This window comes from Entelurus aequoreus, linkage group LG04 (assembly GCF_033978785.1).
Source record: "Entelurus aequoreus isolate RoL-2023_Sb linkage group LG04, RoL_Eaeq_v1.1, whole genome shotgun sequence".
Taxonomy (NCBI): Eukaryota; Metazoa; Chordata; class Actinopteri; order Syngnathiformes; family Syngnathidae; genus Entelurus; species Entelurus aequoreus.
Genome location: NC_084734.1, coordinates 12,147,752 through 12,166,015, shown reverse-complemented (window position 1 = coordinate 12,166,015; position 18,264 = coordinate 12,147,752). Strand labels below are relative to the sequence as shown.

Here is an 18,264-nt window from a genome sequence, read left to right as displayed (position 1 = left end):
CAGTCTGGTTGCTATGGCTCGAAGAACCCGTATGTAGCTCAGGGGCCGTACTTATCAAGCTTCTTAGAGTGCCATTTTACACTTAAGTCCTGAGAATTTGCGAAATTTAGTCCTACTCTCAAACTTAAGAATAAAAGCTTTTTATCAACGTTCTTAAGTCTAAGAATCACTCCTACTCTCCACGATATTTAAGAGACCTTCAGAGGTGTCTTAAGTGGTTAGGAGTTGCCAGCAGGGGATGGCACTGAGGCGAGAGAGACGTGCGCGAACGTTCAGGGAACGGAACAATGTTTTTTTTTTTTTTATGACGAGCAGCAGATCAAACGGTATCGTTTAGACAGAGCGGATATTATTTTTGTCACAGATTTAATACTTTTCGATTCCTTGTTGATTTCTGCATGTGTCTGCAGTGGGCTAGTATATATAGAGCCACCCACACCAGTTTCAAATTAGTTGCCTAATTAATGAATTGGAAAGAAAATGTTATGACAGTAGCGTATGTGTGTGGCCGTGAGGTGAGTGACGTCAGTGAGTGTGTGGGCGATAGAAGAGAGGGAGCGGTAGCGTGAGTGCCGGCGGGGACTAGTTTGTTTTGTATTATTTTGTAGTTTATTGTCAAAATATACACTCCCATTGTCCACTTAAATATTTCCAAGATATTTCTTTATTCTTAGACAACGGATTCCCTTCCGTGATTGGTCATTTCTATGGACACAGAAATGACGTCACCTAAAATTCCGTTTACGGCACATAGTAATGTCGTAATTCAGCTCTGAGTGTGACACTTAAGATTCAGTCCTACACTTCGCTGAAAGTGTGAGTAAGACGCTTGATAACTAAATTTTAAGTGCAGCTTTCAGCGAAGAATTTATTTACTCTTAAGTCAACTCTTAGCAGACTTCTTAGGAGTAATTCTAAGAAGCTTGATAAGTACGGCCCCAGTTGCCCGGATGTCGGCCCTCACCCATTGGGCACAGAACAGTACCCAATAAAAAAACACAATACGTCAATTAGTGTTCAATATGAATGAGTGGTGTATTTTGATTGTTTTAACTTAAGTGAGGATACTAAGATAGCTAATTCCTCTTCTATTTACAAGTGCTAATCTTACCTTGGACGTTACTCGCTCTGCATGTTAACTTTCTGACGTAGAACAAAATACTTTCTAAAAAAAATAAAAAAATGTACATCTATAATTTGATTTTTAAAAAAGAAGAAAAAAAATAACCGCTAGAGCAAATGTTCCACGTTCTTTTATCCGGATGCTAAGCTAACTAGTTGCTAGCTGTCACTTTAGCTTCTATCTCCATTTGCAGGCCGCGTTATTTTTAGCGGGAATGCAAATATGTGCCCACTTTGGTGAGGATACTAAGATAGCTAATTCCTCTTCTATTTACAAGTGCTAATCTTACCTTGGACGTTACTCGCTCTGCATGTTAACTTTCTGACGTAGAACAAAATACTTTCTAAAAAAAATAAAAAAAATGTACATCTATCTACATCTAAGTGAGGATACTAAGATAGCTAATTCCTCTTCTATTTACAAGTGCTAATCTTACCTTGGACGTTACTCGCTCTGCATGTTAACTTTCTGACGTAGAACAAAATACTTTCTAAAAAAAATAAAAAAATGTACATCTATAATTGAATGTTTAAAAAAGAAGAAAAAAATAACCGCTAGAGCAAATGTTCGACGTTCTTTTATCCGGATGCTAAGCTAACTAGTTGCTAGCTGTCACTTTAGCTTCTATCTCCATTTGCAGGCCGCGTTATTTTTAGCGGGAATGCAAATATGTGCCCACTTTGGTGAGGCCGTGAAATGGTTCTTGTCCACAAGTCACACCGACACTCCCTCCTCGCAGACTCCCACACACGCAAACACGCGGCGGTGCTTTGCGAGCCTCCAAGCCCCGCCTCCAGCTCGCCTGGTCGGACTGCGTGGCTCCGCGGCTCCCGGTCATGCTGCTGGAGCTCCATCGCTCAGCAGGTCTGGAGTCCACCTCTTCCACGCTGGAGCCGCCACAAGGAGCTTCTTTCATTCACCTCGCCGCCTTTTAGCCTCACCTAGTTGGATGTTTACGCGAGGGGGGGGGGGGGACTCTCGTTATGACTGTACAGCGTCCATCAACACTTCTCCTATAGAGCGGGAATAGGAGGACTTTCTTCCGGGCGACGTTGAACTTTCTTTGGGACTCGGCTATGTGGCTCCTTTGGCCCAGCCTGTGTGCGAGCGGTCTGGCTTCCCGTTGGCGGACTTGCGATACGCTTCTGTTGGGTTTCTTTCCAGGAGGATGGACAATGGAGGCGGACAGAAGACTTCATTATTCGGGCTTTAATTAGCACTAAGGATTGTTCTAGAACGCATCGCATTCTCATACAAGTTTCGCCTTTTTTTAACACTGACATTTCTTTAAAAGTTGTCTAACAAACATTTTTTTTTAGGCCTGAATGTGACTTTTTGACGGTTTCCTGATGAGGTGTGTAATTGTTGGTTACAGTTGACGGGTGACTTGAAAAATTTCTCTTTTTTTTTTTAACTCTTTTAAAAAAAAAAAAATTTTAGGCCTGAATGTGACTTTTTGACGGTTTCCTGATGAGGTGTGTAATTGTTGGTTACAGTGGAAGAGTGATTTAGCAGAACCTGATATCAGCCTGCTTTTAAAAGGAATTTTGGGATTTGTTACTCTTTTTAAAAAAAAAATTAAAAAAATTTAAGTCTTAAAAAAAAGAAGATTTTTTTAGGCCTGAATGTGACTTTTTGACGGTTTCCTGATGAGGTGTGTAATTGTTGGTTACAGTTAACAAGTGGTTTTAAATGCGATTTTGGGACTTTTAACTTTTTTTAAATCTTTTTTTTAACTCTTTTTTTGTTGTTTTTTTAAATCATGTTTTTAGGCCTGAATGTGACTTGTTGACGGTTTCCTGATGAGGTGTGTAATTGTTGGTTACAGTTAACAAGTGGTTTTAAATGCAATTTTGGGACTTTTAACTTTTTTTAAATCTTTTTTTTTTTAACTCTTTTTATGTTGTTTTTTTAAATCATTTTTTTAGGCCTGAATGTGACTTGTTGATGGTTTCCTGATGAGGTGTGTAATTGTTGGTTACAGTGGAAGAGTGGTTTAGCAGAACCTGATATCAGCCTACTTTTAAAAGTGATTTTGGGACTTTTAACTCTTTAAAAAAAAAATTTTTTAACTCTTTTTAAAAAAAATTTTTTTTTTAGGCCTGAATGTGACATTTTGACGGTTTCCTGATGAGGTGTGTAATTGTTGGTTACAGTTGACGAGTGGTTTTAAATGCGATTTTGGGACTTTTAACTTTTTTAAAAATCTTTTTTTTTAAACTTTTGTTGTTTTTTTAACTCTTTTTTTTTTTTAAACATTTTTTTAGGCCTGGATGTGACTTTTTGATGGTTTCCTTATGAGGTGTGTAATAGTTGGTTACAGTGGAAGAGTGGTTTAGCAGAACCTGATATCAGCCTACTTTTAAAAGCGATTTTGGGACTTTTAACTCTTTAAAAAAAAAAAAAAATTTAGGCCTAAATGTGACTTTTTGACTGTTTCCTGGTGAGGTGTGTAATTGTTGGTTACAGTTAGCAGAGTCTGATATCAGCCTGCTTTTAAATGCGATTTTGGGACTTTTAACTATCCACGCTTGGCTTTAGTTACAAAGTCTCCTCCAGGAGTTTCTTCCCCACAGTCGGACTACCATCCTTCCCTCCGTGGACAATGTGGCTGTCTCGCCTGGCCTTGCTGCTTCTCCTCCGGCTGTCCGTGGCCTTGGTGAAGGGCATCAACACGTGTCAGTTCATCAACTTGGACGAGCAGAAGTCGCGGCGCATCGAGGCGGTGCGCGGACAGATCCTGAGCAAGCTGCGCATCCAGAGCCCCCCGGACGACGACGACGACGACGAGGCGGCGGCGGTGAGCGGCGCGGTGGCCCCGGAGGTCATGCTGCTCTACAACAGCACACGGGAGCTGCTGAAGGAGCGCGCCAGCTTCGGGGAGTCGCAGGCGTGCGAGCGAGAAAGCAGCGAGGAGGAATACTACGCCAAGGAGGTGCAGAGGATCGACATGCTGCCACCCACACAAACTAGTAAGTCCTAATATTGTGCTGTGGTGTCAAAGTCAAGGCCCGGGGGCCATATCCTGCCCAACACTTCATTTTGTGTGGCCTGCGAAAGCCTGGCATTAATATGCGTCTTTTCTTGCTAAATGTATTTATCCTTTCTATTTTGGCAGAAAAAATACATGTCCTGCATGCAATTAAATATATTTTAAACGTTTTCTAATAGTGCAACCAGTGGTGTGTCGCCTAACATAACCAGAAATCATGATCATAATTAAAGATACGAGTAATGTTTTATTTACTTTCCCTAAATATCTAAAAGTATTCATATTCTCTTCATGTCATATTATGCTCCTTCCAGCGCTGTTGTTTTTATATTATAGAGTTTGTATCCAATCAGAATTCAGGTAGCTTATGTTGCCATGCTGTATCATGCCTTCAGAATCAACAATGTATATGTGCACTGTAAGTGAACGGGCACATACAGTTGATAGATAATTGCCATAGCCAATCAGATCAGGAGTTGCTGTCAGTAAGGCCTTCAAGCTGGTCCAAGGCAGATATATATAGTGATGTTATGAGCTAGGTAACATAAGAACTCCATTACCCAGCATGCCGCAGTAGTGCAGAGTTGAGCCAGCAGGATGTTTTTGATGAGCACCTTGTGGAGTAAACTTTAAGAATTCAGCCGACACGCCTCGTCTGCATCTTTTATGATTAGACAAGACGACACATATATTTGCAAGGGCCATTTTCAAGAAGGATATTTAAAGAGAAACCACATCTTGTGAGACCATGTCGGCCAACCCCGGAAGCTCGAATGGGTTCTACAGGTTGTGAGTTCAGATATATTATTTCTTTTTTTCCCCCACGTTTTCTGCAATTTTTATTTTGACAGTACCACATAAGATATGTTTTAATTACCGATGCGCGTTTATTGATTTTTAAATGCGCCAGAAAATAACCCGTTTTGTACACTGTTGATGTGTTTCTGTATGGTATTTCTCCAGCAATGGTCATGTGGTGACATCAATGATGGTATTTTGAGAGGTAATCATTGAAGTCGGACATCACTGAAGGCCTAGGTGGGGAAACGCACGGGCTGCCACTGATTGCAACAAATATTATAACACATTCCAAAAAAATGTTTTGTTCAAATATAAATAAGTACTTAAATATATGATTGACTCATGATTCAAAGCAAGTTATTCATCAGTTTGTACACAGTAAAAAATGTTTTACTGTAAAAAAAAACAAACTGGTAGCCCAGTTGCCAGAATTTTACCGTTTAAAAACAAAACAAAAACGTTGGTATCATTTTTCCATTTACTGTGTAATACACTGTAAAAACAACAGTCTTACAACAGTGGTACTGTTTTCCATTTCCATTTCCAGTTAGTATGTATCGTAACAAACATCGTACATTTTATGGTAACATTTTGGCAACTGAACTGTCAGTTTTTTACTATAAAATCTACATATTTTTCTTACAGAGTATGTAAAAAATATATATAACACTTACCATCATTTTTTGGTAAAATTGTCAGTTTTTTACTCTAAAATCTACATATTTTTCTTACAGTGTATGTAAAAAAAACCCAAAACAAAACATTTACCTTATATTTAAGGTAAAATTGTCAGTTTTTTACGATAAGATCTACATATTTTTCTTACAGAGTCCGTAAAAAATATATACAACATTTACCATCATTTTTTGGTAAAATTGTCAGTTTTTTTCTCTAAAGTCTACATATTTTTCTTACAGTGTATGTAAAAAAACAAAAAACATTTACCTTATATTTATGGTAAAATTGTCAATTTTTTACAATAAGATCTACATATTTTTCTTACAGAGTACGTAATAAATATATATAACTTTTACCACAATTTTTTGGTAAAATTGTCCGTTTTTTACTCTAAAATCTACATATTTTTCTGACAGTGTATGTAAAAAAACAAAAAACATTTACCTTATATTTATGGTAAAATTGTCAATTTTTTACAATAAGATCTACATATTTTTCTTACAGAGTACGTAATAAATACATATAACTTTTACCATAATTTTTTGGTAAAATTGTCAGTTTTTTACTCTAAAATCTACATATTTTTCTGACAGTGTACGTAAAAAATATATATAACATTTACCAAATATTTATGGTAAAATTGTCAGTTTTTACATATTTTTCTTACAGGGTATGTAAAAAAAAAAAAAAAAATAACATTACATAATGTAAGTGTGTAATGACGCAATGTACATTATATTGCCAAAAGTATTTGGCCACCCATCCAAATGATGAGAACCAGGTGTCCTAATCACTTGGCCTGGTATATCAAATCAAGCACTTAGGCATGGAGACTGTTTCTACAAACATTTGTGAAAGAATGGGCCGCTCTCAGTGATTTCCAGCGTGAAACTGTCACGGGATGCCACCTGTGCAACAAATCCAGTCGTGAAATTTCCTCGCTCCTAAATATTCCAAAGTCAACTTTATTATAAGAAAAGTGAAGAGTTTGGGAACAACAGCAACTCAGCCACCAAGTGGTAGGCCACGTAAACTGACAGAGAGGTCAGCATAGTGCAAAGACTTTCTGCACAGTCAGTTGCTACAGAGCTCCAAACTTCATGTGACCTTCCAATTAGCCCACGTACAGTACGCAGAGAGCTTCATGGAATGGGTTTCCATGGCCGAACAGCTGCATCTAAGCCATACATCAGCAAGTCCAATGCAAAGCGTGGGGTGCAGTGGTGTAAAGCACGTTGCCACTGGACTCTAGAGCAGTGGAGACGCCTTCTCTGGACTGATGAATCACGCTTTTACATCTGGCAACCTGATGAACCAGTCTGGGTTTGGAGGCTGCCAGGAGAACGGTGCATTTCGGACTGCATTGTGCCGAGTATGAAATTTGGTGGAGGAGGAATTATGGTGTGGGGATGTTTTTCAGGAGTTGGGCTTGGCCCCTTAGTTCCAGTGAAAGGAACTTTGAATGCTCCAGGATACCAAAACATTTTGGACAATTCCATGCTCCCAACCTTGTGGGAACAGTTTGGAGCGAGCCCCTTCCTCTTCCAACGTGACTGTGCACCCGTGCACAAAGCAAGGTCCATAACGACATGGATGACAGAGTCTGGCGTGGATGAACTTGACTGGCCTGCACAGAGTCCTGACCTGAACCCGATGGAACACCTTTGGGATGAATTAGAATGCAGACTGAGAGCCAGGCCTTCTCCACCAACATCAGTGTGTGACCTGGAAGAATGGTGGAAAATTCCTATAAAGACACTCCGCAACCTTGTGGACAGCCTTCCCAGAAGAGTTGAAGCTGTAATAGCTGCAAAAGGTGGACCCACATCATATTGAACCCTATGGGTTAGGAATGGGATGGCACTTCAAGTTCATACGTATGTGAGTCAAGGCAGGGGGCCAAATACTTTTGGCAATATAGTTTATGTTTATATATTATTCAGTGTTCCAATCGGCCCTCTGGGGCAGCCATAACTGCGATGGGGCTTTCAATGAAAAGGAGTCTGACACCCCTGCTGCTTTGCGGATGATTCTTTTCTGACACACAATTTCCCTGCTCACGTTGCACTTGTTGCTGGGCAGATTTTGTGTATCACGAGCATTTCAGTCCCATTGTGCAGAATAACATTTTTAGCACAGCAAAATGTGTCCCCAGGGGCCTTTTGGAGATCTGTGTTTATATTATATTTAGCTATGTTTAAAGAAACAAACCTGTTAATTTATTTGAGCATACTGGAAGTCTTTTGACTCTCAGGCCCCACCTGGCACCCGGGGGGCCCACCCCACTATTTGAGAAGCATTGATGTATGTCATATATTCAGGGTCGCCTAACCATAGAGGAAAAACACACGCTGTGTTAGGGCCCCACCCCGTTTTGTGGGAAATATCAATGAATAACAGGGCATTTCATATGAAATTTTACCGCAAATATATTCCTTGCAGTGTGCATATTGTACATATTACATATTGTTATGAAGGTGTCTGTTACTACATTATATACTGTATATACTTGCAGTGTGTATATTGTACATATTACATATTGTTATGAAGGTGTCTGTTACTACATTATATACTGTATATACTTGCAGTGTGTATATTGTACATATTACATATTGTTATGAAGGTGTATGTTACCACATTATATATATACTTGCAGTGTGTATATTGTACATATTACATATTGTTATGAAGGTGTCTGTTACTACATTATATATATACTTGCAATGTGTATATTGTACATATTACATATTGTTATGAAGGTGTCTGTTACTACATTATATATATACTTGCAGTGTGTATATTGTACATATTACATATTGTTATGAAGGTGTCTGTTACTACATTTTATATTTACTTGCAGTGTGTATATTGTACATATTACACATTGTTATGAAGGTGTCTGTTACTACATTATCTATATACTTGCAGTGTGTATATTGTACATATTACATATTGTTATGAAGGTGTCTGTTACTACATTATATATATACTTGCAGTGTGTATATAACAGATTGATGGAGGCTTTTGAAGTTGTTTTAGAGGCTTTGAAGGCTACAATGGTGACTCTCATAAGCCGCATTTTGCAATCGTTTTTTTTTTAATCATCTTTAGATTCTTAAAAAAAAAAAAGAAGACATGTTTGTTCTTGTCTCTCATTTTTTTCTTTTTTCTTGTCTCATAATGATTGTGTTCAATAGGCAACATTTGAAAAAAGTGCAGTTCCCTTTTACTCACTAAGAGTAACATATTGTAAGTATATTCATGTTAAAAATAAACTTAAATCAACTCTATTATTTATTTAACACATCAACCTTAGGCTTTTGTCAGGCTGATTAGAAAAATAAGTACTAACCGAAAATATTGCATAAGAAGGGACTCATTTATAACTAATAATATACTTGCATACAACATTGTTTCCCATAAACTGCCAAGATACCTGTGGCGGTGGGGGCGTGGCTATGGGCGTGGTCACCATGACATCATCGAGTAATTTGCATAATTTACTACAATGGTATGATTTTCTCTAAAAAGGCTAAAAAAATGTATACTTACTAATTAATAATAACAATTTTGTTTTAAACGTCCGTCCATCCATCCATCCATCCATTTTACAATATAATTACAACACTTTATGTACATATTTATATACAGATTTGAACAATAAGTTATTCACTGAAATATATTTATTAATTGTGGTTCTTACAAAAAATATATCTTATAAAATATAAAAGCTAAAATGTCTCTTAAAGCTCTGCCCCTTTAATTAGTGCATACTAAATAATTTAATTTTAGCCTACTACTACAACCATATTATTTACCAGCAACATAAAGTGAAACAGAGGCAGAGGTGTCCTGCCACAGTCAGTAACAAATAAACAGAAAACAGTAGTGGTCAAATACAAATAAGGCAACACGAGAAGTATCCTACACTTCTCTTTTGTAAAGTAAATCTGAACAGCCTATATGGGCATCTACATCAACTATATGATTTGCCTGAGAAGCTAGACAGGACAAAAAAAAATACAATTTTTATTTTTTAAATTTTTTATTTGTGGCGGACGTAATTCTTTCGTGGCGGGCCGCCACAAATAAATGAATGTGTGGGAAACACTGTTAATAATATTGTGCTAAAATGAATAAACCCAATTAATAAAACAAAAACTGTTCCTTAATTAAACAGTGAATAAAATCAAAGTGCAAATGATAATACAGCTTCACCACTTCAGTCATAACTTTTGCGCTATAGAGACTTCTCTGTGACTTTTGCTCCAGACTTAACTGCCACATGTGGCGTAAAAGTGTATTACAACTGAGTACTGCTGGGCTGCTAATTTCACATCGAGGATCGCATCCCAGTCAACATTATGTTAAAGGCCTACTGAAACCCACTACTACCGACCACGCAGTCTGATAGTTTATATATTAATGATGAAATCTTAACATTGCAACACATGCCAATACGGCCGGGTTAACTTATAAAGTGCAATTTTAAATTTCCCGCGAAACTTCCGCTTGAAAACGTCGCGGTATGATGACGTATGCGCGTGACGTCACGAGGTCAAGGGAAGTGTTTGGACCCATACAAATACCTCTGTTTTCTTCGACAAAATTCCACAGTATTCTGGACATCTGTGTTGGTGAATCTTTTGCAATTTGTTTAATGGACAATGGAGACTGCAAAGAAGAAAGTTGTAGGTGCGATCGGTGTATTAGCGGCTGGCTGTAGCAACACCAACACCAGGAGGTTGTGTTGTGTTTTGAGCTGGATAGCAGACGCACTACGGTGAGTACAGCTTTGGCTTCCAAACATTTGATCGCTTGCCCGTACGTGCGTGTCGCTATGTGCATGTCACGTACGTAACTTTGAGGAAATATGTTTCTTGCCGACTCTGATGGCGGCCGGGGTGTCGTCAAAAGCGTACAACGTCCGCCGCCGCATCTAAGTTAGCTTCTATTTTTTGAGCTTCGCCAAGCTGAAAATTATTAACCATGTATTTACATGTTCATGGTTTAATAGTATTGTTGATCTTCTGTCTATCCTTCCAGTCAGGGTTTTTTAAAATTTATTTTCTATTTGCATTTGAGACTGATGCTATCACGTTAGCCCCGTAGCTAAGTTAGCTTCTATTTTTTTTAGCTTCGCCAAGCTGAAAATTATTAACCGTGTATTTACATGTTCATGGCTTAATAGTATTGTTGATCTTCTGTCTATCCTTCCAGTCAGGGTTTTTTTAAAATTTAGTTTCTATTTGCATTTGAGACTGATGCTATCACGTTAGCCCCGTAGCTAAGTTAGCTTCTATTTTTTTAGCTTCGCCAAGCTGAAAATTATTAACCGTGTTTTTACATGTTCAGTCACTGTGAATGTCCATTTCGCGTTCTCGACTCTCATTTTCAAGAGGATATAGTATCTGAGGTGGTTTAAAATACAAATCCCTGATCCACAATAGAAAAAGGAGAGGCAAGGGTTGTTTTTATCAGATACCAAAAGTTGCGATCTTTATCGTCGTTGTTCTATACTAAATCCTTTCAGCAAAAATATGGCAATATCGAGAAATGATCAAGTATGACACATAGAATGGATCTGCTATTCCTGTTTAAATAAAACAATTTCATTTCAGTAGGCCTTTAATGTGTGTGTTGTTTTGCACTAAAAACATAATGTATTGAACAATGAATTTCCCATGAAGTAGTTTTTGGACAAAACATGCATCAAATCAAATTCAAGTTTGATTAAAAAAAAAGTACAGTGTGAAAAAATGTTGTAATGGGGTGAGGGGACCTCCAAATAAAATTGTGCTCGGTGCCCCAATTTAGCCTGATATAGGCATTTATCACGTGAGTTACTGAGTATATGTAAAAAATAAGTAAAGTGCACAATATTGCTTTTTCAGGACATATACTTTGTCTTAGACAGATGTGAGGCAAACAGCTCATTAGCATTAAAGCTGCAGACACACACAACAAAGTGTTCCTAATAGGACTTACTAGAGCACTTTCATACTGTCCAAATTCCAGCACCAAGATTATAATTTTGGACAACTCACTTCCAATTCTATCGAGAGGCTTATTAAGGATTGTTGTCCCGAAACCCTTTTTGAAGTACCAGGAATCTAAAAAGACAAACAAAAACATCACTATTGGAATAATGTTAGACATATGACCACTAATCATAAAAAATACTGCTGTACCTTCATGTTTGACTTGCACTTTTGGGTTGATCAAGTTCAAACTGTAAGTGCCTGCATGGTTGCAGATTACCACAAAGCATCCCGCTAGACAAATAGTCAAGATAGTTTCATGCATTCCGATACACAATTGGCTGAAAACATATTTAGTTGCTGTACCTTGTGGTAAAGACAGTTGCCATATATTTTTGGAAATTCCGTTACTATGGTTGCTCCATCTTGAGAGTTCAATGGTTAGTATGAATACAAGTGTTGGGACATTGTCGTGTTCTGTATGTGTTGCACCCTTAAAATGACCAAACGTCGTCTCTTCACCAAACCCACGGTTCATATTACAGGCACTTTCTGATACCCCTCTTTTTCCCGCTCACTGTTTCACTTCCTGTTTCCTTCTCGAGCATGCGCATTACACACATAAACTCAATCAATCAATCAATCAATGTTTACTTATATAGCCCTAAATCACGAGTGCCTCAAAGGGCTGCACAAGCCACAACGACATCCTGGGCTCAGATCCCACATCAGGGCAAGAAAACCTCAACCCAATGGAATAACAATGAGAAACCTCGGAGGGCACCCCCCCCCCCCCTCCGCCGCGCCCCCCACCGCCCCCCCCCCCCCCCCCCCTCCCCGGGGACACCCCCGAACATAATAGTGAGAGTCCAGTCCATAATGGATCTAACATAATAGTGTGGGAGTCTAGTCCATAGTGGATCTAACATAATAGTGAGAGTCCAGTCCATAGTGGATCTAACATAATAGTGAGAGTCCAGTCCATAGTGGATCTAACATAATAGTGTGAGAGTCCAGTCCATAGTGGATCTAACATAATAGTGTGAGAGTCCAGTCCATAGTGGATCTAACATAATAGTGTGAGAGTCCAGTCCATAGTGGATCTAACATAATAGTGTGAGAGTCCAGTCCATAGTGGATCTAACATAATAGTGAGAGTCCAGTCCATAGTGGATCTAACAAAATAGTGAGAGTCCAGTCCATAGTGGATCTAACATAATAGTGTGAGAGTCCAGTCCATAGTGGATCTAACATAGTAGTGTGAGAGTCCAGTCTATAGTGGATCTAACATAATAGTGTGGGAGTCTAGTCCATAGTGGATCTAACATAATAGTGAGAGTCCAGTCCATAGTGGATCTAACATAATAGAGAGAGTCCAGTCCATAGTGGATCTAACATAATAGTGTGAGTGTCCAGTCCATAGTGGATCTAACATAATAGTGTGAGAGTCCAGTCCATAGTGGATCTAACATAATAGTGTGAGAGTCCAGTCCATAGTGGATCTAACATAATAGTGTGAGAGTCCAGTCCATAGTGGATCTAACATAATAGTGTGAGAGTCCAGTCCATAGTGGATCTAACATAATAGTGTGAGAGTCCAGTCCATAGTGGATCTAACATAATAGTGTGAGAGTCCAGTCTATAGTGGATCTAACATAATAGTGAGAGTCCAGTCCATAGTGGATCTATCATAATAGAGAGAGTCCAGTCTATAGTGGATCTAACATAATAGTGTGAGAGTCCAGTCCATAGTGGATCTAACATAATAGTGAGAGTCCAGTCCATAGTGGATCTATCATAATAGAGAGAGTCCAGTCTATAGTGGATCTAACATAATAGTGTGAGAGTCCAGTCCATAGTGGATCTAACATAATAGTGTGAGAGTCCAGCCTATAGTGGATCTAACATAATAGTGTGATAGTCCAGTCCATAGTGGATCTAACATAATAGTGTGAGAGTCCAGTCCATAGTGGATCTAACATAATAGTGTGAGAGTCCAGTGCACCCTGGGTCCCGACCCTGCACAGCCAGCGCTTCATCCGTGGCCACCGAACCTGTGCCCTCCCTTTCCACCACGATGGAGAGGGGGGCAGAGTAGAAATGAAACGGCAGATCAACTGGTCTAAAAGGGTCGTCTATAAACTAAGACTCATAACCAATCAAACAGGGAGATGAGTATGAAATATGAAACACATCCATCCATCCATTTTCTACCGCTTATTCCCTTCGGGGTCGTGGGGGGCGCTGGAGCCTATCTCAGCTACAATCGGGCGGAAGGCGGGGTACACCCTGGACAAGTCGCCAATTCATCGCAGGGCCAACACAGATAGACAGACAACATTCACACACTAGGGCCAATTTAGTGTTGCCAATCAACCTATCCCGAGGTGCATGTCTTTGGAGGTGGGGGGAAGCCGGAGTACCCGGAGGGAACCCACGCAGCCACGGGGAGGACATGCAAACTCCACACAGAAAGATCCCGAGGCCGGGATTGAACTCACGACTACTCAGGACCTTCGTATTGTGAGGCAGACGCACTAGCTGCCCTATGAAACACATTACATAATAAATTTAGCAAAAACAGAATAAGTGTTATTCTATCTATGCATCTTAATACAACTTTTAGATATTAAATCCAAACTCTAGTTTCAGGGTGCTACATATGCAAAGCTCTCAGAAGGTGACCAAAACGAGGATAAATGCAATGTATCAAATATCTATATCAGCTCCATACAGAGTTTCCCACAGGGCTGCATTTGTGGCAATGTCTTCTTAGGCGTTGAGTTAAAGGCCTACTGAAATGATTTTTTAAAAATTTAAACGGGGATAGCAGATCCATTCTATGTGTCATACTTGATCATTTCGCAATATTGCCATATTTTTGCTGAAAGGATTTAGTAGAGAACAACGACGATAAAGTTCGCAACTTTTGGTCGCTGATAAAAAAAAGCCTGGCCTATACCGGAAGTAGCGTGACGTCACAGGAGGAAGGGCTGCTCACATTTCCCCGTTGTTTACAATGCAGTGAGAGAGATTCGGACCGAGAAAGCGACGATTACCCCATTAATTTGAGCGAGGATGAAAGATTCGTGGATGAGGTACGTGAGAGTGAAGGACTAGAGTGCAGTGCAGGACGTATCTTTTTTCGCTCTGACCGTAACTTAAGTACAAGCTGGCTCATTGAATTCCACACTTTCTCCTTTTTCTATTGTGGATCACAGATTTGTATTTTAAACCACCTCGGATACTATATCCTCTTGAAAATGAGAGTCGAGAACGCAAAATGGACATTCACAGTGACTTTTATCTCCACGACAATACATCGGCGAAGCACTTTAGCTACGGAGCTAACGTGACAGCATCGGGCTCAAATGCAGATAGAAACAAAATAAATAAACCCCTGACTGGAAGGATAGACAGAAGATCAACAATACTATTAAACCATGGACATGTAACTACACGGTTAATGCTTTCCAGCCTGGCGAAGCTTAACAATGCTGTTGCTAACGACGCCATTGAAGCTAACTTAGCAACGGGACCTCAAAGAGCTATGCTAAAAACATTAGCTCTCCACCTACGCCAGCCAGCCCTAATCTGCTCATCAACACCCGTGCTCACCTGCGTTCCAGCGATCGACGGAGCGACAAAGGACTTCACCCGATCACCGATGCGGTCTGCGGCCCAGAGACGGAGGAAGTCAAGGTGAGGTCGGCGGCTAGTGCGTCTGCTATCCATCTCAAAGTCCTCCTGGTTGTGTTGCTGTAGCCCGCCGCTAATACACCGATCCCAACTACAGCTTTCTTCTTTGCAGTCTCCATTGTTCATTAAACAAATTGCAAAAGATTCACCAACACAGATGTCCAGAATACTGTGGAATTTTGGGATGAAAACAGAGCTTTTTTGTATTGGATCCAATGGGGTCCAAATACTTCCGTTCTCTCCGTGACGTCACGCGCATACGTCATCATATCTAGACGTTTTCAACCGGAAGTTTAGCAGGAAATTTAAAATTGCACTTTATAAGTTAACCCGGCCGTATTGGCATGTGTTGCACTGTTAAGATTTCATCATTGATATATAAACTACCAGACTGCGTGGTCGGTAGTAGTGGCTTTCAGTAGGCCTTTAAGCTTTTCAATCCGGCCCGCCGGACATTCCCAAATATTTTTTTTTAAATCTTTAAGATGTAAAGTATAGCTGCCATTATGATGTGGAGTGATGTTTTCTAATGACCGTAAGTCTTCAACTATACAAAGTATTTCATGGTTGGAATCTGTGCTTTTGCCTTATATACTAGTTACCAGAGGTGTGGACTCGAGTCACATGACTTGGACTCGAGTCAGACTCGAGTCATGAATTTGATGACTTTAGACTCGACTTGACAAAATGTAAAGAGACTTGCAACTCGACTTAGACTTTAACATCAATGACTTGTGACTTCACTTGGACTTGAGGCTTTTGACTTGACATGACTTGCTACTTTCCCCAAAACCCAAACCTTAAAAAGTTATTTGGGAGCGCTCTGTATCTTTCATTTTATACGTCTGTGTCTATAAGCGTGTGTGCTGCTTGTCAGCGTGTGCGCTGTCAGTACAACAGCCAATCAAATTAAATATACGTTGTTTTCATCACACAGCTCTCATCCAATCCAATTGCAGGACAACCACCGAACATGAGTTGTCAAACAATGCGGCAGTGAGAAACAATTATGCCAAAGTTGGTTTCGTTCGGGTATAAAAACTACGACTTGGTCAACAAAAAACGAATTGCCGTATGCAAATCACGCAGTTCGAATATTACAGACGGAGACGCAACAACTTCCAACTTCGTTCGACATTTGAAGTTGCACAAAGAAGGGTAAGTTTTGAATGTAAGATAACGTTTATTGGCTAAGTAACATGACTTTTATTTGCGGTGTAGTTAAATCAGTGAGGCTGTAAACTCACTGCTAACGTTATAACCATAGACATCTTATACGGGTACGCAGCATTGAACGCTACTGCCTACTGGCGCAGACGAGACGCGGAGCCGCCATCTTGGAGTGGTGATCCGCTCCACTCAGTGCAATTCATTTGGCAGGAGCAATGAACTGTCAGCAAATTTAATTAATCTTACCTCACTGAATACCACTGATTTTCACGCGTTTTTTTGTCATACGTGTAGCTATGATAATGGACACATGTTTTGGCGTTTTTATTATTCATAGTTTGCTTAACAGTAATATAATATTCTTATACGCTATAAATGACCAGACGTCCGAGATCAAAACTGGGAATATAATCCCAGAGAAGAGGGAAAAAAACGGTCAGCTATTTTTAAGTTGAAGAAACAATATGATTAGATTATATATACATGCGTATATCCTACATAAACAATGTATGAATACATTAGATATCTATACATTTTAGGGACCTATAGACTGTAACTCTGTTGCTGCAGCAGCAGAGAGTTTATTCTGTCTTGACACTTTGTATTGATATTTTGTATTACATTCTTCCCTTAAATGATAATGTTTACAGTGATTGTTTTATATCTATGTTTTATGTATGTCGCTTTGGATAAAAGCGTATGCCAAATACTTAAACATATATAAACACCTGAAAGTCTTTATATCAGCTAAAACCACCAATCTGTTTCACTGGATTCAGAATAAAACCAAATGCTGTCTTACCCAACAATGTTAGTATTTGAATATTGTTACTTGAAGACTTATTCCTGGTTACAATTATACTGTTAAGAAAGTATTGTCTTATACTTTGCCTAAAATGAGAATGCATCATAATCAGTGGCGGCTGGTGAATTTTGTTTTAGGTGGGGCTGAAAGTTTGTGAACCAAACCCCTGTAGGGGGGTCATCCTCCCCCAGAAGATTTCTTTGTGATTCTCACATACAAATATTGAAGATCTTTGCTCCTTCTCAACTTTGTGGTAATGTTATTTTCATGAAATACAACCAATAGTATGTTAATGTTTGTTTTTGCAAATGTGTTTATTCTGTAAAGGAATGAGTTAAATGTTTAAAATTGTTTAAACTATTAAAATGACTGGTTAATAGTGCTATTATGAATTGCAATGTCAGCACCATTTTTTTTCCTGCAATTTCAAATGCACTTGTTTTAATAAATAAATACAGCGTTTTAAAAGCATACACAATCTGTGTAAAAATATTAGTCTGTGGTTAAAAGGACTTGAAAGGACTCTAAACTCAAAATGCAGGACTTGGGACTTGACTTGAGACTTTCTAGTCTTGACTTTGGACTTGACTCGGGACTTGCCTGTCTTGACTCGGGACTTGACTCGAGACTTGAGGGCAAAGACTTGAGACTTACTTGTGACTTGCAAAGCAATGACTTGGTCCCACCTCTGCTAGTTACTATAGTAATCTAATTAGTTACTATGGTAATCTACGTCACAGCAGCTCAGACGAGGCACCAAGCAGTGTGGATGGGGAGTGTTTCCACAGAGTGTTTCCAGAGCCTGAAATGCGGGTGTCAGGGACAGACGCGAAAGGAGATTTTTACAACAACGTTCTAAAGCTTAGTGATATATCACATATATCAGATTGTAGTTTTTTTTTGTTTTTTTTACCCTTCGCATTCATTTTTCCCTGTGTTTGTTGCATTTTTGCTGCGTTTCGCTCGATTGTAAAATATGTGGATGGAGAGGGGGTGTGACCTTCATATGTTGTCA

General features: G+C 39.2%; 1 protein-coding gene across 1 annotated transcript in view; it reads left to right on the top strand.

The window, feature by feature from the left end:
* The first annotated feature begins 571 nt into the window (after window positions 1–571).
* Window positions 572–18,264, top strand: part of tgfb5 (transforming growth factor, beta 5) — a 164,213-nt gene continuing 146,520 nt past the window's right edge. Inside the window, exon 1 of the mRNA XM_062044235.1 lies at window positions 572–4,095. Within this exon, the coding sequence (XP_061900219.1) occupies window positions 3,729–4,095 (367 nt within the window). The 5' untranslated portion in view covers window positions 572–3,728. The remainder of the gene's footprint in view (window positions 4,096–18,264) is intronic.